Raw genomic sequence first — 26,654 nt, forward strand, 5'->3', positions numbered from 1 at the left:
GATTGGTTGGGGGCGCCTGCGGCGCCCCTTATGTCCGGCGCCCTGGGCCGTCGCCCAACCGTGCCCTACCCTAAAGCCGCTACTGGTGCCAAACTTAGTGGTGGCTTTCAACTTTTTTTATGCTGCTCAGAGTCCTGTATTTAATACTCAATACTCCATCAATTTTTAATTATTAGTATATGATCTTTTCTCCTCTCAATACCTAGTAGAACTCTGAGTATTAAGTAATTATGACTCACAGTAGTTTGTTGGTATTACGAGAAGGAGATCAAATAGGCAGTCGCTCCTTGTAAAGCACTTATACGCAGCTGAATCCGGTTAGACTGGAAGCCGACTCAAACGTAGTGGGGAATGAGTAGTTTGTGTGTACTACTAGGTAAAAATTTTGGTACTGTATGCATAGTTTAGGTAACATTTAGGAATGTTGAACATTAATATACTCACTGGCAAAGTATTAATATTCAGCACATCTAAACCTGAAATACTGATTGTAACAGTATTGAAAATTGTTTTACCTAAGTTTAAACATTGAGATGAAGATTGATAGAAATATGAAATAATATAAATATTATAAATTTATACTGGGATGTAGCACTCATGTAGCACCCGGGTCTAATTGTTACTCAAGTGCCCCCAGGTATTGAAATATTTTGAGTGTACTTATCTATCGAAGTAGGAAGGAGAGAAATTCAAAGAGGCATAAATAAGAAAGTTCATATGGAAATAAGACATCTCATTTTTAAACGGTTTTATTTAGCTCACCCCGTTTGTTTTATTTATTATTTATTCATTCTTGGGTCAAATTTAGAAATTGAAATTTCAGTGCCTTCCTGTAGTCAGATTGATCTGAAATTTGGTTCACACCTTTATTTCCGATGACAATACAATATAGTAATATCAATAACATTGCAAATCCAAGATGGCCGCCGGTACAAAATGGCGGATAACGTAGGTTTTATCAATCCCGTCAATGTGGGTATCAAATGAAAGTGCTCAACCAGTAGAATACAATGTACTATATAAAATTCAAATCCAAGATGGCGGCCTCTACTAAATGGCGGATAACTTAGGTTTTATCAATCCCATCAACATGGGTATCAAATGAAAGGTCTCAACATACTATGTTTCTCAGACCAGTGGACGGATACGAAGTGAACCGAATTATTAAAAACCTACAAAATAAAAAAAGTCATGGTATTGACGAACTACCCCCATTGCTAATTAAACATTGTGCCGACGAACTAACTATACCCTTTTACCTTTTAATCAACCAATCATTCGAAGAAGGAATATTTCCTAAAGAATTAAAAATAGCGTTAATTAAACCAATTCACAAAAAGAATGCAAAAACAGACCCCAATAACTACCGCCCTATAGCGTTATTACCTACGGCATCAAAAATTTTTGAGAAGGCAATGTGCAACCGTGTATACTCCTTTTGTGAAAAATATAAAATATTAGACGATTGCCAAAACGGTTTCCGCAGAAATAGATCCACAACCTTAGCAGTTTACAAATACGTACAAGAAGCCCTAAATATGATAAATAATAAAGATTATGCAATAGGAATACTACTTGACATGACTAAAGCCTATGATAAGGTGCAGTTTAAAATACTTCTTAATAAACTACACGGGATCGGGATACGGGGAAAAGCTTTAAAATGGTTTGAGTCCTACTTAAAAGATAGAGAACAAATTGTAGAAATAGAATATTATAATGAAAGCAATAACGAAATACAACATACCAGATCAAGCCGTAAAGCAGTGAACGCCTCTATCCCACAAGGGAGCGTTATAGGATGCCTTCTATTTCTCCTCTATATTAACGACCTTCCCAAAACAATCAACGGACCATGCGTGTTATTTGCAGATGATGTCTCCATACTCACCTCGTGTCAAAAAGTTGATAATATAAATGAAAAACTAAACTCTCTTCTTACTTCAACCTTTAGCTGGATGGAAAACCATAACTTAGAAATAAACTTCTCAAAAACTAAATTAATTACCTTCCACCCCCATCAAAAAGCCCCGATAAAATTAAACTACTCCTATAATAACACAAAACTAGAACAAGTCAATGAATTCACACTCCTTGGTTTAGTAATAGATACACATGTAAATTGGAAAGCACACATACAAAAATTCGAGCAAAACTATCAAAATTCTTATACGCCTTACGCGAAATTAAAAAAACTACCAACCTACAAACAACACTTGCCACATACTATGCCTACGCCCAAGCGTGGCTTAGTTATGGCATCATATTATGGGGTAATAGTACAGATTCGCACACCATTTTTACCTTGCAAAGAAACTCATCCGGATAATAACCAATATTGAACAAACAGACAGCTGCAAACCACATTTCCAAAAGCATAAAATTCTCACACTTACCTGTTTATACATCTTAGAAGTATGCAAATTCGTCCGTCATCACCCTGAATTCTATACTACCCGACAAGATATTCAAAGTAAATATAGCCTACGACACAAGAATAGATTAAACCTACCTACATCCCACCTTAAAATACATTCTTCCGGTCCGCTAATAATGTCAATAAAAATATATAACAACTTACCTAAAACGATCAAAGATGAAACAAAAACGACTATGTTTATAAGTAAACTAAAGAAATTTTTACACTCTAAATGCTACTATACAATAAAAGAGTACATGGACGATAAGTCAATAAAAAAATAATAAGTAAGTACATACAGACTCTCACGCACACACACATACACAACAAACACACACACACACACACACACACACAAGATAAGAATATAATATGTAAATATATTTCAGTTTTATTTTTATTTAGTAATAAGTATAGATTTAATAAAACTAAACTAGGTAATAATTATAAGTACTGCAAACCTCTCCTACCTTTTTATGCTGTGCCCTACCGGGTCCATATTGTTTCAAATATATTGTTTAAACTTTATAAAAATACCACCTGTATTACATATGGAATGCAAATAAAGATTTGAATTTGAATTTGAACAAGTAGAATACAATTTACTATGCAAAATTGAAATCTAAGATGGCCGCCGCTGCCAAATGGCTGATAACAATTTTTAAACGGTTTTATTTAGCTCATCCCGTTTGTTTTATTCTTGGGTCCAATTTAATAATTCAAACACCCTCTTCCTGTCAAGCGATTAATCTGAAATTTTGTATACACCTTTTATTCCGATGACAATATAATATAGTAATATCAATAACATTGTAAATCTAATATGGCCGCTGGCACAAAATGGCGGATTACATATTTTTCCACAACCCCCTCAATATGGGTATCAAATGAAAGGGCTACACAAGTAGAATACTGTCAGCAACCCCAGCAGGGCCCAACAGGGCGCCAGGCCTGCCTGGGCTGCGGGATTGTTCGAAAGAGTTACCGTGGCCCTGGTACATAAAAGGCCTACGACGAAACATAACTATTTTTAGTCAAGTCTATTTTTAGTAAGAGTCTGGCACTCCCTTACCGCTGCTGACCCAGGGAGGGGTCACTTGATGATTTTTGGTGTCGTTAAAAAAAATTACTTTTTTTAAATTAGATTGTAATAAATTATCAGGTAACAGACCGTGTAATAATGATGCACTAAATGAATTAGATACAATGAGGAATATTCGGTAGGCATTTTCATGAAATACTAAAAACTAGAAAATAAAAAATCGGTAAAAAAACTTTTAAGTCAAACGGTTTTATCTTATGTGCACTGAAAACTAGAAAATAAAAAAAATAGTTACTTACCTGTCAACCTACGTAGGTGGTCTTGGTCATATTAGACTAAAATAAAAACGTGGGGCCCCTCTGAAATCCTACCTATGGCAAAGCATATCTTTATACTTTGGTAGATCATGAGCTCGGCGTTCGCTGGTGAAGCCGCTACGGCTGATTATTGATTGCTAATCAATAATCATCATTGACGGTTGATTAGTAAAGCTTGGGTTTCCTAGGAAAGCGGTGCCGTCATATAGCGGCCGTCATATTACGAACGCAAATAGACGGACGTCTTTACGGTGATGACATGTGGAAAGTTCCACGGCCGTTTTAACACACCGTCATGAACTTTTTGTTAGTTGTATCATACTTACTAACCTGTTTTATTTAATATTTCTCAAATTTCATAACACCAATTCTGTTTTAGTTGACTTTTTCTATAATCTTTACTTTTTATATTATATATTGCTTCTCGAACTTGAACGAAATCTATTAAAATTTCGTCGTCCTCGCTGCTCCAAGAGTTGTAACAAATTTTTGACGTTGTTCCGAAAAAAAAAACGCAAATACGTATTAAAAAAGCTTCACCGCTTTCAATAAAACGTTCACCAAACTATCTGACACCGTCAAGACGGCCGTCATGCAAATGGCGGCACCGCTTTTTGAAGTTACGGTGTCAGTTACCGCTCTCTAGGAAACCGCCCCATTTTGTTTACATAGACAACGTTCTGGTGACGTCTTTCACCGCTGTATTACGGCCGCTATATGACGGCACCGCTTTCCTAGGAAACCAAAGCTTAAGTCGATGCAATCCACACCTATTATACCTCTAGAAGAAAGTACTACAGCAACAGTTAATGGGCCCCACGTTTTATCTAGAGTGGTGCAGACTTATGTTCTGGGCAATTAGAGATTACAGAGTCTGATATAATATTGTATAGAGAAGGAAGAGACTCTACTATATGGCCTTTACACTCATTAAGAAGATATGGATTTGAAGGGGATATATTTAGTTTTGAATCAGGTAACTTTCATTATTTAAAATTTTAAGAAATATTTATCCAAATAATTGAGTTTCTTTTACTGTACAAGGGTGGTTATAGTTTGTGCCAAACAGTGCCGGCTTTAGCTCTACTAGCGCCCTGGGCGAGATTTCTACGGCGCCCCCAACTGCAATTCAAACCCATACGAAAAACAGAGACATATATAAATAGTTACCGATTGCGCGAGCGTAGCGAGCGCGAATTTTTTTTTATTGTTAACAAGTCAAAGCAAAAGTTACCTAAAATGTAGCCCAATCGTACATAAGTTATTGCTGGTTGGTGAATGCAAAAACACGGGAACACAGGTTCTGATTGCGCGAGCGAAGCGAGCGCGAAATTTTTTGTTATATTTAAGAACTCAAAACAAAAATGACTTAAAATGTAGCCCAAACGTAGATAACTCTTTGTTGGTGTTGGCGCCTATGAATTAAAATTTTGGGACTTAAAATAGTACCATTAATAGAAGTTACGTTCTTATTAATAAAAGGACTTAAAAACGACGCTACCTTTTTGCTAGGGTAGACAAAAATGTTGAAAAAAACAAAAACAACTATTAAGTGAAGCAAGCCCGAAAAAGCTTTTTTGAGATTTGGATCACTAAAAGTCCTTAACATATATAATAAAAGGCGACTGTGAAGTGAAGAAGCCGCGAGCGAAGGGAGCGCGATTGTTTTTGAGTATTGGGACATTACATTAAAAGTAGCTATATGTGAAAAAAAAATGTAAGTGTAAAGTAAAGAAACCGCGAGCGAAGCGAGCGCGAAAATTTTTGAGTTTTGGGACATAAAAGTAGTGTATCTAACGCGCCCGGCATTGTATGACAATACACTAATTTAATTGAAATTTCTTGGTCCAGGAGCGTACCGCGGCGCCCCTCAAGGATTGGTTGGGGCGCCTGCGGCCCTATGTCCGGCGCCCTGGGCCGTCGCCCAACCGTGCCCTACCCTAAAGCCGCTACTGGTGCCAAACTTAGTGGTGGCTTTCAACTTTTTTTATGCTGCTCAGAGTCCTGTATTTAATACTCAATACTCCATCAATTTTTAATTATTAGTATATGATCTTTTCTCCTCTCAATACCTAGTAGAACTCTGAGTATTAAGTAATTATGACTCACAGTAGTTTGTTGGTATTACGAGAAGGAGATCAAATAGGCAGTCGCTCCTTGTAAAGCACTTATACGCAGCTGAATCCGGTTAGACTGGAAGCCGACTCAAACGTAGTGGGGAATGAGTAGTTTGTGTGTACTACTAGGTAAAAATTTTGGTACTGTATGCATAGTTTAGGTAACATTTAGGAATGTTGAACATTAATATACTCACTGGCAAAGTATTAATATTCAGCACATCTAAACCTGAAATACTGATTGTAACAGTATTGAAAATTGTTTTACCTAAGTTTAAACATTGAGATGAAGATTGATAGAAATATGAAATAATATAAATATTATAAATTTATACTGGGATGTAGCACTCATGTAGCACCCGGGTCTAATTGTTACTCAAGTGCCCCCAGGTATTGAAATATTTTGAGTGTACTTATCTATCGAAGTAGGAAGGAGAGAAATTCAAAGAGGCATAAATAAGAAAGTTCATATGGAAATAAGACATCTCATTTTTTTTAATATTAATTAAAAAATTAAACTGAAAAAAAATGTATCCATATCATTGATGGCGTAAATTTTTTATAGCTTTACTTATAAAAGTAATAAGAGACAGAATATTTTAAACCTACAAATAAGCCCGAGATAAGCGAGCGCGAACATTTTTTTTTCACACAATAAAATGAACAAGTTCTTAATACACTGTAAAGTAACAAGTTCTTTATGTGTGTTTTAGAACTCCAAAAGTATACTCGGAATAAAGTACAAATAAAAAAACAAAAATCTTTTCATCTAATTTTGTGGAATTAATAAATTAATTTATAAATTAAAAGCCAAAATACTCGCTCGATTTGCTTAGTTGGATATGTAAAAAGTGAAAAAAATATCAAAGAAAAGGAGGTATTACACTAGCGGTCGCGACTTCGTGTACATTTTTTTTTATTGTAAGATGGGCCACTATTATCACCCAGTGGACACCTCAGGATGGACACCTCAGGCGGGGTAGGCTCCGGAAGAGATGGCGTGACGAACTAGACGCCTATCGTTCGGATTGGTGGACACGGTCGAAAGATCGTGAAGAGTGGAAGCGAGATGGGGAGGCCTTTGCCCAGCAGTGGGACACTACAGGCTAGATATAATAATAATAAGCGGGCTAACTGCCAAATTTTAAGACCCGCACTTCTAAAATATAGAGTACTAGCTTTTGCCCGCGACTTCGTTCGCATGGAATAGTGACTTCCGGCATATTTTTGGTTTGACCAATAGATGGCGCTATATGTCCGGAATAAATTTTATTTTTTATTTTTATATATTTTTTTTTAATAAAAACTATCCTATGTCCTTTCTCAAGTTCCAAACTATGTCTGTACCAAAGGATGATGGGCAATTTTGTATGAACCCTGGCCTGATAACCAATAAAGTTCTAATGTATATTAGAATATTGCTTATACCCTACAGTTACTGAAATAAAACAGTTCATGTCAAGAATCTACCGGAAATAAGTACAGTCGGGCACAAAAGATTTATAATTTTTGCACCGTTTTTTTTTTGTTAAAATAAAATCAATAGTAGGAAAAATCATTGTATGATGTATTTTCGTCAACTCGTCACTTATTTAAATAAGCCTAGGGTAGACTATCAATTAAAATCGGTCTTAACTAGGCATAATTGTTTTAATAGCAAAACAAAACATAAAAACTTTTACTTCTACCACCGTATATTATTTCCATTATTGGTGATAACATATCCTCGTTCTGCAGCACCAGGATAGTCTTCCATGGGTTGTCGAATTATTACAAAACAAGCGACCCACCCCACTTCGCACGGGAAAACAGTATTTACTCACTATTTAACGAATGTTATTATACATACAAACCTTCCTCTTCAATCACTCTATCTTTGAATAGAATAATGTATTAAAAAACTGCATCAAAATCTGTTGCGTAGTTTGGAAGAGTTAAGCTTTCATAGGGACGTAGGGATATAAGGACTGAAAAGGCGACTTTGTCTTATACTATGTAGTGATGCACAAATAGTAACCAAACGGGTGGTCAAGTCCGGTTTAATCAGTAGAATAAAGTTATTTAAGTTGTTTGTCAGATTTCACAGAGTTCTCATCATATGGCACATCAGGCTTGTTAGCCAGGACAGTCGACAGTCATTGATGATGATAGATTGATGCCAGCACATCTCTAATTCCACAGGATTATATTTCAAAGCAAGATGTATTATCCTGGCCATTAGATGATGTCTGTGCAAGTACTCACGACAAGTATTTGCATTAAATGGGCTCTGAACTTGACTGAACTGATTTGAAAAATCTTTCAGTGGTGGAAAAGCTACGTTATTTGTAATAAAAAGATAGGTTTTCCTTGTATACCATACGTGCCAAAGTAGTTTAATTCACTAGGCAGTCGTAGGCTTACAGGACTGATATCTTTTTTCCCCAGTGGTTAACAATGTTCCACCCATAACAAAAATTGAATTTTAGGGTATAAGCTATCATTTCATGTGCAAATGGATATTATTGGCTATGCCGGTTAAAGTCACTGGAACAGCGGAATAGTTACACCAACTGTTTTTTTTTTATATGGACACATGCACCTTCTGTGACACGTCCTGACTGATATTGACAATAATATAAAGCACTTAACAGCCCTCCCATACAAAATGAAGTGGTTCAAGGCCATGGGCTGTCCTATGCTATCAAGTGTCATATCTTCGTTCTCCGGTGGTTTACAAGGTTGTGCCCATAACAAAAAATGAAGCTTAGAGTATAAGCTACCATTTGATATGCGAATGGTTTTCATTGGATATAAGGGTTAGACTCACCGGAACGGCGGAATACGTAAACCATACGTTGTAAGTACTACCTGCTAAATAATCTTTTTTTTTTCAATAAACTCGGAAAATATGGGCACAGACACCTTGTGTGATATGTTCTGACTAATATGGACAATAATATAATGCACTTAAACATCGCTCCCATACAGAATGAAGTGGTTCAAGTTCTTAGGCTGTCCTATGCTATGAAGTGTCGTATCTTCGTTCTCCGGTGGTTTACAAAGTTGTGCCCATAACAAAAAATGAAGCTTAGGGTATAAGCTATCATTTGATATGCAATTGATTTTCATTGGTTATGTCGGTTAGACTTACCAGAACGGCGAAATACGTACACCATAAGTTGTAAATACTACCTGCTAAATAATCTTTTTTTTTTCAATAAACTTGGAAAATATGGGCACAGACACCTTCTGTGACTCGTTCTGACAATGATTGACAATAATAATGCACTTAAACATCCATCCCATACGCACTGAAGTGGTTCAAAGCCATGGGCTGTCCTATGCTATCAAGTGTCATATCTTCGTTCTCCGGTGGTTTACAAGGTTGTGCCCATAACAAAAAATGAAGCTTAGGGTATAAGCTATCATTTGATATGCGAATGGTTTTTATTGGATATACCGGCCAATTTTACCCATCATCCTTTCACACAAATCGGTTCAGTAGTTTAGGCGTGAAGAAAAGACAGACAGACAGACAGAGTTACTTTTACATTTATAATATTAGTTAGGATTAGTTAGGATCTACTTCCATAAGAAGTAGATGTTTGTAAAATCGCTACTCAACGCATATCTTTACTCTACAAAGAACCTACTTCCCTTCAAGTTTGTAGGAATTAATAGTTTCTGAAATTTCGTAATTAATCAGTGAGAAGTACCCGTGGGAACGACTTCCCGTATCCGGGTAAAATATAGCCGATATGATACGGGGATAGTGTAGCTTCCTAACAATGAAAGAATTTTCCAAATGGTTCAGTAGTCCTAGGCTGTGCACATTGTGCACAGTACTCGATCATATTTTTTTTGCTGTGTTGTTATTTTAAAACTGCTTTATTTCTAAGATATTCAGTTAAATCGAACGATGTAAAGAACAATTTTTTTGTAAATGAAATACTTTTTTTCCCTTGTAATGGCATTCACATCTCTTGGCGAATATTTGCCTAACGTGTTACTTTCAATAAAACGTCGTAGTTGGCCAAATTAAATACTTGTGATTTATAATGTATTTATTTAGATAAGGATTAATGTCATGAATGATAATAAAAACACCTCGCAAATAATGAATTTTTTGAGCACAAAGAAGACGGATCGCAATCCATACAAAATTGCCTCATGTCCTATAACAAAATGAAGTATCTCAAAAAAAAGATAAAAATGTTTAAAAAATATGGCATACTCTCTAACTTAATATTTGTACACCTTCATACGAAAAAATGCTTTAAAAAACTTTGTTACAAAAAAATAAAATCGACTTACAAAAAAAAAAAATCTTCCTCTTTAATCACTCTATCTATTAAAAAAAAAACTGCATGAAAATCGCTTGCGTAGTTTTGATGATTTAATCGTATAAGGGGACAGAAAAAGCCACTTTGCTTTACTATGTACCAAGTGATCATTTAGAATGTTTTGGTACATATTATTGTTTTTCATACCGTCAGATGGAATTGTTTAACGTGGCCTTAATAAAATTTGGTAATTTTCAGGAAGACGATGTGAGACGGGAGAAGGCATATATGCATTCAGATGTCGAAGAGCTTCCCTTCTATTTAGAACACTTCAACAACAAATACAATTAAGGAATGTTATTCATGACTCTGTACCGTATCCTGTATCCCGTTTGACGCCATCACCTCAGGGCAGGCAAACATTGCAGGCAAGTGTTGTCCATCGCTCATCTATAGATAATGGCCAGCCAGACAATGTGCGGCCTGCTGTTAACAACAACATCCCAAATATCATATCAAACACAGTAGTTCCACGTAATGTGACCCAGTCACCTAGATCTCCATCGAGTGCAGATATTTTAGAGGTTATGCCTCTATATCCCCGTTCACAATCCAGTACCAATCAAGTCACTAATGTCTACCAGTTAAGAGATTTTAAGAGAGAACCCAATAATAACCAAGGTGAGGTGCCTGAAAATCGTGCAGCAGAAATTCGTCATGTTTACTCCAATGATATAAATAGAGATTTAGCTATCCTACGGAATACCTTACGACAAGAGACAGCTTTGAATACCATGAGAGACATAGAAGATGAGACTAGATTCCTTGAAAGTAGATATTTGAATGATAATATATCACATAAACAAGTAAACAGTCCCTTGTCACCAACATTGAGTAACTCTAGTGAACACTATGCCCAGTTGAGCCTAGAGCAACAGGAACAGCAAGAACAACAACAGCAGCAGCAGCAGCAGCAACAACAACAACAACCACCAGCACAGGTACAACAGGACTCTGCGCGACTGTATATGAACATTGTACCTAATGATGCCAGCTATCCAGAAGCCAGTAAAAGCGACACAGTTCCGACCACTCCTCTGACGCCGAAACAAGTCGAATATTGCAACTTAAGTGTTGGCAACAAACCAGAAATAAACACATATGCAAATTTATCGCTCGGCGATTTGGGAGACAATGTGAAAAACGCTAAACAAATATTAAGTTTTTCTGCTCCTACTGAACACAATCAGAAGTTTTCAGAGTCTGATACTTTTACATCAATGTCACCTGTCGAGGAGTTGGAAGTGAACTACGCAATATTAGATATAGATTCTAATAAAGACATTGTCAAAATGACACGAGATTTGACTTCTCCTGAGAGTCAGTCCTACAACAGTTCTAAAAACGAAAGTGTGGCTTCGTGTTCGTCGCAGCCTCGGGGACGCCTCGTGTCGCAGTGCAGTGTGGAGAAAGTGGGCCTCGCCAACAACCCCGGCACGGCACCTTCTGCTGCTATCGGTTACACAACTATCGACTTTGACAAGACCGTCGCACTGACGTCCGTGGCCGCCGGCACAGACTGCGACGTCGACGGCACACGCAAGAACAGACATAATTCTTGTAATATCATTTGCGGGAGTCCTGCCAGTAATGATAAAAACAAATTAAATAGTTAAATGCGCATTTTAACTTATCCACAGTTACATAAACTTTTCTTTAATTTTTAACCATGTGCACAAAAAAGTTAATGGAATCCTTCTGCATGAGGTGTGTATGGTACTCATTAGGATTAATGACTATGATATTGAAAAGTATAGTTCTCCCTAAACCTTTTGTCGTTACGGAAGATTGCGCGAGTCGCTGTGCAAAAACCAATTCCAGGTATTAGTGGCTAGCGGGAGTGGGGAAGGAATTTAGTTTCCGGACGACATCGGGTTTTACGAGAACTGTACCTTTATTAGGCAACTTAGTATGATATTGTATAATGCAAAATGATCGCAGGCCTTTATTCGTTCTGTTTTGTACCAAATAATATGTAGGTAATTAAGATCATTTTATTTATTTCTAGTTCCTAAAATTTATAAATGTTCATAAGTACACTAGATATAGTGCATGTTGTTGCCAAAGTAGTGTTAAAAAAACCAAAAGAGACATATTAAATAGAAGTATAAGTAGTAATGGAATGGAGATTGTATAATTTTTTGTGCACGAATCGAAGTCGAAAACCAGGACTATGATTACGATAAATGCACAATTGTTTAAAGTACACATATGTGTACAATCCACAAAAAAGTCTCGAGTTGAGAAACGAGTTTTATAGAGCGGGTCAGTTTTTTTTAAATCTGTAAGTTTATATGTTATTCTATTGTGAATTATCACTTGTAGCTTGAAGGTGTCTACATTTTTAACGACTGAATATTGTGTAGGTATTTATAACCAAAAATACTAAGTTGAGCATGTGAACCAGAAATAATGAATGCACGTATAATGAAGCAGACTTGTGTATATATTCAGGTGACCTAACCGCTTATATGCCGCTAATTATAGAAAAATAGGTCTCGCGTATATCTGCGCACCGGTATAGGTACAACGAGTTAGGTAATTGATTTCTCGTCGACTGTAATTCCATTTTTTTTTCTGATCTAGAGTAGATACTTAAAAGTACTCGTAACTCCAGCAACAGATGCATGAAACGAAAAATATAGTAACGTACCTATTTCCGAATTCAAAGCAAGTCCATTTGTAAAAAAATATCATTGATTGTCAATGATCCGACAAAAATCTTAGTTACGGTAAAAAGCAGTGAAGCTGATATCAGTCGCTTTATTTTTCGCTCATTTTCGTTCCTTTGGTATGCTGCCACTGTTCACCCAGCCTAGGTGAGGAGTTGATAACTTTCTTCGTTGACCTGCGATGCAAGATGCTGTATAAAAATGAAATTCATTAGTGTTTGTCATTCCAGCCTTGTCGTGTAAGCATTAAGTGAAATAAAAGTAAAGCATTCATTAGAGCGTGAACACTCTAGTGAAGCGTTTATCTGATATCAGCTTTAGCCTTGAGTCGTCTCATGATTCATTGTTAAATGAAAAAAAAAAAACGTTTATTTCAAAGAAAAAAATAGCGGAATGCCACATACTCTTCAATCGTAATTGAGTCGGGATTGGATCTCAGTCGAACGTGAATTGTATGACGCTTAAGTAAAATTAGGAGAATCGGGCCCCTGACCAATGGCAAAACAATGGAGTGTCATTTGAATACGATTGGTCTTTTATCAGTAGCAGAATGCCCGCTAAGGTTAAACTGCTATTGAGATTAAATTTTTATCCAATTGACACATTATCTAGACACACGGCAGTGTGTCCGCCAAGTTCGAGCAAAAAAAAGCGACACACCGGCCGTGGGTTATATTACACGAACCATTTCGGGCCAAATTCGAACACCCTATAACTCAAAATCTATTTTATTTACGCTTATCAAATTTCAAGTATCTGTTGAGACCCCCTCACTTATCTAAAATACAAAATTTCATTAATATACCTATTGTAGGTCTTGAGATATTGACGTCAGAAAATCGCTATTTTTACTATACACTCACTGACTGACTGACTGACTGACTGACTGACTGACTCACTCATCAAAAACCTAGACCACTTCCAATGGTCGTATTGACTTGAAATTTGGCATGGAGGTAGGTCTTTATGTCAAGGTAAAGGGAAAAATCTGAAAATGGTCAAGTGTGAGTCGGTTTTAAAATAATGAAGGTGTTTTATACCCCTAAGGAACTAAAACGAACTAAATTTATCTATATTTATATAATATATCTTCGAATGGTCGTACCGATCTGAAATTCGTTACAAAGGTTTGTATTTAGTCAAAGTAAAGTAAAAATCTGAAAACGGTCAAGTGTGAGTCACTTTCGAAAATAACGAATGTGTAACTTTGATCCACAAACATAATATATGATAACATGTCATGTCAGTCAGTTACTACTAACTTAGTCATATGAAAAAAATAAAATAAACAACCTTACAAAAATAAATGAAATCCCACCCAAAACAAAAATGTGAAAGACTGCCAAGTTCGATAATATGGGAACGCTTCGCCTATAAAAGAAGTGAGATCTGAATAAGTACCAAGTTCCATACACATACCTCAGTTAAAAATAGTTACTTTTTAATGATGTTACTTGGCAAGTTTTAATAGAAAATTAAATACTTGATTCATTGCATTTAGTAGGTTTATAACAAGGTGTGTGAAAACTTGCCAAGTAGCATCATTAAAAAGTAACTATTTTTAACTGAGGTATGTGTATGGAACTTGGTACTTATTCAGATCTCACTTCTTTTATAGGCGAAGCGTTCCCATATTATCGAACTTGGCAGTCTTTCACATTTTTGTTTTGGGTGGGATTAAATTAGCAGAATCAAGCTCCAGAAGTGCAATGGACGTGTATCGAACTTATGACTTCCGGAGGGGGCTTTCATCTTTGCCAATGTGCTCTAGTTGATTACAAAGATGTTGATTGAAAGCATTTAAATCAGTCAATATACTTAGCTCAATGTGTCTATTTTAAGTTTCATTAAATGACAGCTTTAAAAGCTTATTTTCCATGTTTATAATACAACATGTATTATATTATGTGGCCCAAAGCGAGTTGAGTTACAATATGTGATTGGCCTAACTGCTTTAAATTATGCAGAGACCGATATAAATTAATCGATGATTGCATATACATATGTATATGTTTAATATAACAAAGTTCTGTTTATTTTTATGTCAAATTAAGTTTTTATAAATTAAGGTAGGTAAGTAATGCCTACCAAAACTTTTAACTTGACGCAAATATTGTCGCATAACAAAAGCCTGACAGATTTAAACCAGTGAAATAGGCACAATAAATAAAAAAATACTGTAATTTTGGTCTTAATAATATTGAAGAAAATCTATCACAAATATTTGTATACTCTTCCAATTAAAACGATTGAATAGAATAAATTACGTACTTGCTTTGACGCTGATCGCCAATTCGTTTATAGTTCAACTGGTTTCCCGATTATATTTAACTGTCTCGTTCATCGTTGTCGGTCGGCCCCGAAGTAACATGAATTTTGAAGCTTTAAAAAAAATTTCGTGACAGCTAAGATTTTAAGACAGACTTGTTTCTCTAAGTTGCAAAACTATTTATATCATATTCCTTCAGTCCCAATGATGCTTAACAATATTACCAAAGATTTGTACCCATCACATAAAATGTTGAGATTTGTTTTTAGTACTCGACTGAAGATTAATAGAGAGATGACTGATCATGGAGGTGTGTTTTAGATTTAATTAATAAGGTATTTTATTATTTTTAAACAAAGTATGTGCCATTTGACATAAGTAAGGAATAACGAAGTTATAAAATCAATATTTTTTAGAGAAACTATGTATTATTATGATTATAATATACATAATTATGTAGGTATCTACCTACTTACCTGCCTATATATTAAATTTGTATACTATTATTTGTATAAATATAATTTTAATATTAATTGAGTCGTAGACAGTGGAATAAGCACTTTAACGGTGAGTTGCATTATTTAACTAACGATGACCGAACCATTTTCAATTGTCAAATCGCCGATTTTACCAATAGGTAGGCGGCAACGCAAATGCACGGGTTGTTATGGTTTGGTTATCCTTATAGTTCAATAGTACAACTCACATTAAGAAATATAAGATATTGTTTTTTAAACAGTGTTTCAATTGCATTTTTTTGTTGGTAACCATCCTAGTATTACACCTGAACACAATACATAGGTACCTATGCATAGTATAATGTAAAAGTGAAATACCACAAAATTTCAGAAACTAGTGAATGCGAAACGTGAATAGTACTTATTTATATAGAAACTACCTGCAAAACATGTTCAAAGTAGAGACATCTTATTAAAACGAAGGATTTAACGAAACTGTATGCGGGAAGAATGCGATGTGCTCCTAGTGTGCTGCGCCCAAGTCCCGTTTGTTAGGTTATGCATATGAAAATTAGGTATGTCCATATTGTAATACATTTTTTTATGTAAACAAAGATTTGTCACTGTGCGTGTCGTGCAGTTTTCTAATAGTAAACGAAACAAAATGAGTAACTTGAAACAACTTTTAGTTAGAGCAATTTATTTGCAACAATAGCAAGTAATATTTTTATAAAATAATTTGAGATATTATACAGGTACTTAATAGGAAAGTTAAAGCATTGTTACGTAGTAATTAGTATCACAATCGAAAGGTCTGGGTGGCTTGTAAATATGTCACAGCACCGGCAAACAGTAGTAGCGTCCATGTACTGTGAACCCGACCAGCATCGTCACCTGCAAATTAGTATAAGTAGATATTAAAATGAGGACACGGGTAACATTTTTCCTGTCAAGAATTTTACTACAGGTAAATAATGACCAGGTAGGTTTTGAGGGCGCAACACCTACCTGAACATAAGGAAAATGTGCGAGTTAAACTCCCCGCACTAAGGGCCCCGTACAAAAAATAATGTTTGTTGTATGCGAATCCCTAAAATATTCCAGTTTCAGCACTATTGTTTGTTTGTAGACTAATCTAAGAACAAAGGCGAATTGGCATGCCGCAGCGACTGCAGCAGGGTTATTATTACTAGGGCTCATAGAAAATATATGTTTTTGTTTTGCTAAGAAAAAAAGGAGTGGAAGAAAGTTGTCAAAGTGTCATAAAACTTGTGTTATAATATTAATGAATAAAACAACGATAACACCCAAATTGTGCATATGGCGCAAGGCTAGACGGGAACTGTTTTAAAAGTAGGTAGGTACATGTTCCGACAAATCAAATATGGTTCCCACATTGACTGAATCTCTTTCTGATTAACTATGCTGACATCACGTAGCTGCTGTCCCGAGTAACCTCGCCATTACATTATCATAATTAATCAGATTGGTTAGGAAGACATTTTTAGGCACATGGACGTGGCCAGGATCATCAGGTAGGTAGGTAAAATATAGGTCTAGGTAAAATATTTTCCTTTGAATACATAAATAAACTACAGATTGTAATTAAAAATTAATTAAATATTATAATTAAGTTACAGATATTTTTGGGCGTTCTAAAAGAGAATCTGATAAATTTAAAGCTAAAAATATGTTTCCAGTTAGCTTATTAAGTAGTTTTTAGACATAATGGTGTACGGAGTAGGCTGGTGTATAACATGTAGTTGTTTTTGTGTACCTAGCCTCTGACTTACTGGAGTTTTGCAAGGACTCGTGCGTAGGTTCCGGCTCGGTCGCGTTCTGCGCCGGCTGCGCAGTGGGCGGCGCGTCGCGGCCTGGCGTCGACCATCACCAACAACCAACGTTAGTACACAGACAACACGCAGCAGCACACTAATCTACGACCACGTTACTCTCTCTCTCTCACATTACAACAGATCCATCTTATTACATTATGATTATTATTGAATGCGTGTTCAGTAGATACCAAATTTTTTATTTGTTTGTCTCTAATTAAGATGCGAAGTGCTTCATGTTCTATGACATGACATGACGTCTATAAATGCAGTGAAATGTGATGTTGTACCTTGATATATGAGGGCTAAACTGCAAGCAATACGAGAGCTTTGGTGGTATGATTGCTATTTCTTAATTTGCTGCTTTCTCTAGGCATATGTTAATATGCAATATTACTACGCACGTGGGTCTTAGCAGTTGTACTAAGATAATTACGAAATAATATAGAAAAACATTTTTAACCAATACTTATGCACTTTTTGGAAGGTTCAGTATGAGTAAAAGAAAACATTTCAGATTTTATTTTTATAGGTAGCTCATCTAACCAGTAACTAACCGTCATTTAAACGTGGACGTAAAAACCAGAGAGTGAATATTGTGCAGCAGTAGGTACCTAAGTAGTAAGTCATAGTAATAGATTCAATTTTTTAATGAATGTCTTTCCTGAGCTACATCTTTTGTTTTAAAATTATATAAAAAAATGAATGTTTTCATGTTTATCTTATGCGGTCAAAATACCTATGCGCAATGGAATATGCGGGGATATGGAAGTGCGGAAAAACACTCTTGGACGAGAATCTAGATTACCGTGTTCGACGAAAAATTTAGCGGAAAAATCTTTATAAAAGCAAAATGCTGTTACACTTCATGCTTCTGATGTAATATCCAAAATTGTGGTAGATGGGTAAGCGTGTTGTAAACATGTGAATTTTTGGATATTGTATAAATGAGAAATGCAATTAGTGAAGTACCATTCTCTATTCATAAATAACCACGATAATTTCATGTGAAGACGTTCCAAAGCAACACGTGTGCTGTAAGCTAACAACTGTGTTACTTTACCATTAACATCACGGTGTTATTACAACTGCAAATACTTGTACAACTGTAATACTTGAATGAATGAGTCATATGCCAGACCACTTAAACATCACCAAGTTAATTTTGGGCAAGATTTTTTACCGAAACCACACAATAATGAAATCAAATTAAAATATAATCGAGTCCTGATTGTCAAAATCTAAAATTCATAGATTGTGAACATATCGATAATTATGTTTTTTTTAACAAGGTCCGATTTTTTTCGCAACTAGCTTATAAAGAAGCTTTAAGTGCATTATTTGAGCTCATAAAAGGAGCTGGAAAAAGGGTTTTAATTAAAAAGTGCTGTTGTAAGTTGTTTTCGATTGAGTATGTAGGTAATCGATTTTAAGACAAGAACTTTTGATGGATAAACTAAGTGGTGCTTGAGTGTTCGGACATAAATTGGGTAAAATTAAATACAAATCATACCTGGTCGGATATACGTTTCGACGTCGACGTAGGGTGGATGATCTAAAGTGCTGTAGAAGAGTTCGCAGCGTATCTCGCCTTCATCTATATCTTTCGCACTTACAGTGGCATTTCCAGAAATGTCGTACAAGCCATCTTGATTAACGTCTTCGACATTTTTGGATATGTCAATTTTTCCCCTGAAATAATACGAAGATATTATTATTAGTAGACGAATTATGAAAAACAATTTGATAACTGTTCTACGATAAATAAATAAAAAAATATTTCACATGAGTCGAACCACTTGAAAAAGATTGACTAACCCGATACCAAAATTAGTTAAGATATAAACTTGGGAGATAAGGTAATTAGAAATTATTTTTCAACAAAATACCAGTCGCAGTTGGGGTAGTTTTCTATAGAACTCTTGCTTATCTAGTTGTTGGTCCCCCAACCGTGATAGTTCAACTTGTTTCTGCACAAATTGTTTTTAGTGATATACCATTTTGGCATTCTCATGATCAGCCCATTTATTTGATATGCATATTGCTGAAAACGTTTTTTTACCTAACTTATGTATAGATTAAATTTCAAATCAGTCTGTGGCATCTCACTGACGCCATGTTATAAACTGTTTAGCCGGAAGACATGGGGTACTCTTGGCAGACGCATAAAAAATAACTTACCCCTGAAAGATAATAGCCATATCTGGTGACGGCGCAACATTTTCAGCTTTGCATTCTATTAATAACATGTCTTCTTCTACATCATTGTCTCCCTCAATTAACGTATAATTTATTTCAGGGCCTGTACCCATGGCTGAAAACAAGTATTTCAGGACATAATTATTTAACTTTTCGATAGCTTAAGGGTCCGTTTAGATAGACCGGGTCGGAGAGCAGAGCAAATTCTTAACACGTTGAAAATTGAGTACTTAGTATTTGAAGGTTTATGTTTGCATGCGCACTGCTTTTGTCATTGAGAATGCTCGAATACGCTCGGTGTGAAATAATAAGAGGACCCGACCGGCTCCGATCGTGTATTTTTTCTCTGAACTTTCGGCTCCGTTTGCATGCTCTTTAATGCTCGCGCAGCCGATCGGCTCCGGTCTGTGTGAAAGGAAAAATGCGCGCCGATGCTCTCCGACCCGGTCTATCTGAACGGACCCTAATTATACTTTTCTGTTGTCAAGTATGTACTCACAGAATACAATGAGCTTCTCGTGATTTCTTATCTCTTCAATATTTGACACTTCACACTCGTACGTCCCCGAATCCACGGGGTTTACATCCAGTAACACGATAGTATCATCATTTTTTATTTCTGAAAAGTAAAGTTTACCAAACTATTTACTACTTACATACCTATTAACTTACATGTCAACTTTTCTGTTTCTTTTGGCGCGATCAATCAGAGGCAGCTTCAATTGCAATTCTGCTAATTATTTTACTTAAGCGACATACCTACGACTGATATCTGACTGATCTAACTGAGATTCATATACGACTATCTAAACTATCTACTACTAATCGATTTACGATCGCAATACGACTGTAGAGCAGACCACCCTAAAGACCAATGGAATTTCATCGGAAAACGATTGATCCCATTTTAGTATAGCAGAATGCCCACTACGGTTAAAATTGCTATTGAGATTCAATTGATGTCTGATTGACACATAATTAAATTAGCAGAATTGATAGCGGTATGTATAGACTTAACTTGACTAAAGCTATTAGCAATATTGTATTTTAAGAATTATTTATGAATGAGTATTACCAATTTGGCTAGTATTGTCGTGGTGGATAGCCTCTGCGGCTTGGCCCGCTATGCGCTGGTAGATCTGCTTCCTGTCGTAGCTGGAGCCGGACTGGGGAGTCCACCACCACTTGACGTAGAGCGCGACCTCCGTCTCGTTCTCTCCCAACTCGTACTGACAGCGCAGCTCTGCATCCTGCCCGACTTCTACTGCCTTTGGCACCACAAACTCTTTTATTGATAATTGCAGACTGCCTGTAATATGTTCAAAGGAATACATATAGTGTCTATTTTCATAATATGGTTTTCTTCATCTAGTCTGCAGATAAGTTGTAAGAACGTCGTAGGTAGTTTGAACCATTTTTATGAGACGAGAAATCCTAAATATGTTTTTATTAGGTATAATAACAATTTAGTAATAAAATATCTGGACTTGACAAAGGGTTATCATAATCGCTAAGTGACTCCGGTCGGAGTTCACTTTATTAGGTTTTCAGATTCTTTATTTGGTTTCAAAAATGTTTCGACACAGTCTAATCTATACTAATAGGTATTATAAAGCTGAAGAGTTTGTTTGTTTGAACGCGCTTTCAGGAGGTACTGGTCCAATTTGAATGAAAATTTTCTGTGTTAGATAGCCCATTAATCGAGGAAAACTAAAATATCGGGTGTGCCGTATCTAATTATATTAAAACCGATCACATAATACTTTATGATATTCTATGGCGCATTGTAAAAAAATTAACAATTTAAATACAGTGGTTTGGCCACAGGTAGGGCATGCAATACCGGTTAACCGGTTTTGTTTTTACCGGCAAAACGCCCATTTTTGCGAGTTTTAAATTACCGGTAAAAATAATATGAAACCGGTAATTTACCGGTTTTTACTTTTTTCTGTTAAAATATAGCAATTGTTCATTTAACGTCAAATCTTTGTTATGTAGCCTGAATATAATGTAATGTTGCATACATTACGTATTGTAAGAGTGTTAAAGTTGCTGTTTTTTAGGAAAGTAAACTTGTGTGTCCTTAACTATCTCTAGGTTAGATACAAATCTTCTTTCTCATCCTAATTTATAAAATCTAAATTAATCTGTTTTTCCTCTTAGCTTTGCCTCATAGCTGTCAGCTCATACTAGGTACAAATGTAGCTAATGCTTATTTCACCTACTCAAGGACCTTACTGAGCAAGGGCTTTTACTTCACCACCATGCGGACAGCTCTGAGGACACGGTGGAGCACACAGTCCAGGTGTGCACTGCCTGGGAAGGGTACCGCCGTGTTGTCGTCGAGGCAATAGGCAGCGGCGATCTTTCGCGTCCTTCCCTGGTTCAAACAATGGTCCGGAGCTAGAGGGAATGGGAAGCCGTCGCCTCCTTCTGCGAAGCAGTCATGCTCGAGAAGGAGACGGCGGAGCGACTGCGAGTAGCACCTCTCATCCCAGCCGCTGTAGTGGACCAGGAAAACACCACGGGCGCCAAGGGTCGAGAGACGACTCCCGGCCACCGTAGGCGTCGGTCTGTGGGCGGTGAGTTCGGGTGGCTCATCGTTCCACCGTCTGCATAGACAACAGACCCGTGTCAGCGGCGCGCGTTGTTGCACGGGCTCCTCAGGGAGATGTCAGCAAACCCAGTGGGGCCCAGCAGGGCCAAGGCCTGCCGGGGCCGCGGGATTGTTCGAAAGAGTTACCGCGACCCTGGTCCATAAAACGCCTACTAAAAAACATGGGTTTTAGACAGAAAGAGTCTAGTCTGTCATTTGATAATTGACCATAAAAAAGGGCTTTCACTTTGATGAAAAATATATTTTTTTACGGTAATTCTTAGCGTTTATCCCGTCTTGTGACGGGGTCGGCTTTCCGTATCTTCCTTCTTCCACTTCGCTCTATCCTCCTGAATAGACATCTTCCTCTTCGAGTTGCAGATTTTCATGTCATTCATTACGACACTCAACCACCACGGTTTCGGCCTGCCTTTGCGCCTTTGACCGAGTATATTGAGATTGAGTATCACATTCACACTGCCGATGTCCTCAGGTGTCACTCCTTTTTACATGTCCGTACCATCGCAGCCGTTTCTCTTGCATTTTGTCGGCGACATCGCGCACGGATGGTACTGACATGTTTTTTTTACGTCCTACGTCACAAAAAACGTTTACCACCTAAAACTTTGCATATTCATTTAGTTTTTGCTTTAAGACTACCCAATCTTATTGTTATAATATCACATTAAAAAAAATATAAAAATTACCGTTTTACCGGTTTACCGGTAAAAAAAAAATTATTACCGAATTTTTACCGGTAATTTTTGTTTTACCGAAATTGCATGCCCTAGCCACAGGAGTCATTTTTCGTTTTCATAATTTACAACACCATGTGTAGAGCAGAGTTAAAGTTAGAAGTATCGAATGTTTTGACCATTTGACAACTGACAGTTTTCAAGGGAGAATTTCCATTCTTTGTAATGACTGACTCTTATATGGTGTTCTAATTCTCGCACATTTTTATTTCATTTTCTTTGTTTGAAAAATTTTGATTTATATATTAACGTATTTAATTTAATGTGATTTGGTACGACACACTTCGTGAAGAAGTTCCCACGGGATGCGGGTGGAACCGCTGGCAGAAGCTAGTCATTATCCGTCTTACCACAAAAACTTTTAAACGTCAGTTTATGCCTTGTCTAAAAAAATGTCAAATTATGACGTTGACATATGGTTCATTTTGCAGCCAAAATTTTATTAGACAAGTGTAAAACAGGTTTTAAAGTTTTTGTAGTAAGGCCCTATATGTTTAAAAAATATAGTGCTGATGAAAAATAACTCAAATATCTTGATTTAGAATTAACAACATTTGTATGTGGATTTTGTAGTCAATTTGTCGACAGTCATTACAGCACAGCAAATGGCTCACTGAACCAAGCGCTTGGCGTATTATTGTAGCTTATTTATCAGAATAACATATTGGCATTTTTTTCCATGTGCAGGAAGTAGTTAGGTAGTAGGAACCGTGGACAGAAGCTAGTATTCAATAAATGAATAAGAATAAAATATGCCGTCACAAAAGCTGAAAAAGTCATTTTTATTTTGGCATATCTACTTTGCCATTTATCTATATGTTTTACTGATAAAAGAACCTAACCGGCACATAATTAAATTTTTTGAATTTATCTTTTTTAAATTTATCCACCAACGCAAAAAGAATGACTGATTGCGAACATGTAGGTATCCTGTATACTTGGCAGGCAGATTGTTGGTCATAGTTATATGTAATGGCGATCGTTCGAAACTGCTCTACCAAGGTTGTTCATTAATACGGACCAATACTGGAATTGCAGTGGAAACGCCATTGCTTTAAATACCCTTTTATAGTCCACACTATAAATCTTCTGTGTAGCTATGCCTACATACAACAAGAAAAGTCCAATAAATAACGATCAAAATTACTTAAGTATCACACAAATGCAAAAGCTACTTACAGCAACTATTTCAAATTTGATTGTGCTAATGGGCTTTTGTTGCTGACCGTACCTTGTATTTGAACTAATCCAGAATAATATTGTATCTAAGTAGTAGATAATAGTGTTCCCTCTTATCGAAGCCTGTGTATCCCGCCGTTAGGTACCCTTTATCATTTCCCCAGCAACAACGAACCAGCAACGCGTAACATGGAACGGATGATCGCAAGTGTTTATATTATTCACATGGTTCATGTTTTGGCTATAGTTCAGCGCGTCTATCTAGTTATCTAGCTAGTACACTACATGCTCTGAATTGTATCTAGGTACTCCAGAGTAATTGTTTTATTGTTGTGGCAAAGAGCCTAAGAAATTGAAATTGACGGGCAGCAGGATTATAATCATTACAATATAGTCACCTGCGATGATGCCACTAGGGTGGGCAATAAATCTGCATTAGATATAGCTGCTTACTAAGATTTATGATCATTTATAAATATCAGAATGATCTCATATATTTCTGCAGGTAGGTCCTGATCTGCCTCACAACATTGTACTGAATTGAAGTAAAATTTTTTGACCTATGAAAATTGGCACCATACCTATTGAAGTGTGTACTCTGTTGTATGTAAACAACAGCGATAGCTTTTGCACTTAATATAAGTGAGAAAGAACTTCCGCGTGAACTTCAATTAGGTCGATTCTCTATTATGTTTATAATTCCTCAAATGTTTGATTTTGCCTCCATTCCTTTATGAAAATTCTATAAATAATTTGGTATCGGAAATTAGGTCATATCCCTATGAATAAGCGACTATCTTGGCTAACCTTGAGGCGGTCCGGGAATGTTAAAAATACCACCGCGACCAGAGCACACGCGGTGTGTGTCGAAGCGATTTGTAGTATTTGAAAAACACCGACTACTAGAACAACAACCGCCAAAAAGACAAAATGTTTCACCAGCTCAATCCTACGATGCACTATATCCTTCATGACAAGCTTTAAAAGTGCTTGTCGAAGTAAACAAATCCTAGAGGAAATATACATTACCCAAATATTAGACTCGTAGAGCGCGCACAAAAGCAAATTGCATACAAAAGTTTGTCTTCCTGTGGTGTTATGATTGGATGAGTCATGTGAAGTAGAACACGGATTTGAACATCCTATTGTATGTTTAGAAGTCATGTCTCTAGTCTGTAGGTACTCACAGAAACACTGCTCGCGAAGTTTATTTAGTGTAGTTTACCTGTCTACCCTAGAAGTGAATGCTAAGAACTGAGCACACTCATATATTCTTCCGTAACTTCAGGACTAAGTAACTAGGTATGGTAGTATGGTGACAAATCCGTTTCACTAAGAAATGGTAATTTCATAAACAATCTCATCCCTTGTTGGCACTACAAGTACATAGCCGAGTTTGTTGGTACATATAATTTTTTGACCGGTAAAAAAATAATAATTTAAATAGAAGATCACTGATTTTAATTTGGCAAATGTAGCAAGAGTTAAGAGTGTTATTGTATGGGAGTGAGGCTATAGATATTTGGTGGTGGCGAGACTGCTCACCTGCCACCAGGCACAGCAGCAGCGAGCACGCGGCGCGCGCGGACATGGCGGCAGCGGGCGCGGGACGGCGACAGACTGCGCGCGCGCGCCGCCCGCCCTTCGAACTAACGAGTGGCCTTGACGCAGCGCGAGGTGACCACTCAATTGCACCCAATGAGACGACGCAGATACGAAGCAGCACAGCGCAGCCGCTCATTGTTGTACCGACGAGAACGAGCTGTGTGCAATCACGACCGACTACTTCCTCCCTAAATTGTTTGTTTATTTAGGAAGTGAATATCACGTTTGTCAAAATTTTAAACCTAGGTTTCGAAATTTTTTATGCCGAATAACGTAATAATAGAAGTATTTTAAAATGTCCAAAATATGAGTAGGTAGGTACTGTAGTGTAGGTAGAAAGTCTTTTATCGTAAGGTTTTATTCATTTTATTTTAATACATGGCCGAATAATTATTTAAAGATATTAGATGTACCTAAATAGAATAGGATTTTTATACTGAAGTTGTCACTTCACCCCCAGTCAGTCAATAAAGATAAAGTTATTTGAAATCTTTTATTGAAATTAATATCCTGAAGATCCCCGGTCCCTAGCGCGCCACGCGCTACAGTACCTACGATTAACTTCTTTGAGAAAAACATTGAAGCTCCATCCTATCTAATATACAACGGCATAGAAACAGCTAGGTATATCAGGGTCACTGACTTCTGAAGCATAAGATGAGCCACGAGAGTTTCAGAAGAAAGTAAATTATTTTTACTCCTGTCTGTGTTTTGCAGTTTCTTTTATGACTGCTATTTTATTATTAGCTTATCGTCATTATACATCTACTAGAATCCGCGGTTTCACCCGCGTCCCGAGGCAAGTTCTTCCCGCACAGGGAAAAAGCTATATGATGTTATTCTGATATAATATATCACCGGATTCA

The 26,654-nt window shown here is 36.6% G+C and overlaps 2 protein-coding genes and 1 long non-coding RNA gene across 4 annotated transcripts in view; 1 reads left to right on the forward strand and 2 right to left on the reverse strand.

Moving 5' to 3' along the window:
- Positions 1-26,654, reverse strand: part of LOC135117697 (uncharacterized) — a 192,517-nt gene that overhangs the window by 13,246 nt on the left and 152,617 nt on the right. The window lies entirely within an intron of this gene.
- On the forward strand, positions 4,614-12,715 carry LOC110371633 (myb-like protein AA). The gene is made up of 2 exons (XM_064037377.1): positions 4,614-4,754; positions 10,419-12,715. Exon 2 carries the CDS (start codon positions 10,748-10,750, stop codon positions 11,834-11,836), a length of 1,089 nt encoding a protein of 362 aa, XP_063893447.1. The 5' UTR covers positions 4,614-4,754; positions 10,419-10,747; the 3' UTR covers positions 11,837-12,715.
- On the reverse strand, positions 16,303-25,887 carry LOC110371634 (V-set and immunoglobulin domain-containing protein 1). 2 transcript variants are annotated; one of them, XM_021327978.3, is made up of 7 exons: positions 25,729-25,887; positions 20,729-20,962; positions 20,153-20,272; positions 19,636-19,768; positions 18,968-19,146; positions 17,413-17,493; positions 16,303-16,513 (listed from the first exon to the last, which is right to left on the reverse strand). In XM_021327978.3, the coding sequence occupies exons 1-7, from the start codon at positions 25,772-25,774 to the stop codon at positions 16,419-16,421; spliced, it is 888 nt and encodes a 295-aa protein (XP_021183653.3). In that variant the 5' UTR covers positions 25,775-25,887; the 3' UTR covers positions 16,303-16,418. The 2 variants fall into 2 exon arrangements, with proteins under 2 accessions (XP_021183653.3, XP_021183654.3); XM_021327979.3 differs by lacking the exon at positions 17,413-17,493.

This window comes from Helicoverpa armigera, chromosome 13 (assembly GCF_030705265.1).
Source record: "Helicoverpa armigera isolate CAAS_96S chromosome 13, ASM3070526v1, whole genome shotgun sequence".
NCBI lineage: Eukaryota > Metazoa > Arthropoda > Insecta > Lepidoptera > Noctuidae > Helicoverpa > Helicoverpa armigera.

Coding starts and splice junctions, on each gene's coding strand:
- LOC110371634 (XM_021327978.3), bottom strand. CDS start 25,774: ATGTCCGCGCGCGCCGCGTGCTCGCTGCTGCTGTGCCTGGTGGCAG. Junction 20,963..25,728: donor GCTGCTGTGCCTGGTGGCAG/GTGAGCAGTCTC, acceptor AACATATTACAG/GCAGTCTGCAATTATCAATA. Junction 20,273..20,728: donor CGACAATACTAGCCAAATTG/GTAATACTCATT, acceptor TTTACTTTTCAG/AAATAAAAAATGATGATACT.
- LOC110371633 (XM_064037377.1), top strand. CDS start 10,748: ATGCCTCTATATCCCCGTTCACAATCCAGTACCAATCAAGTCACTAAT.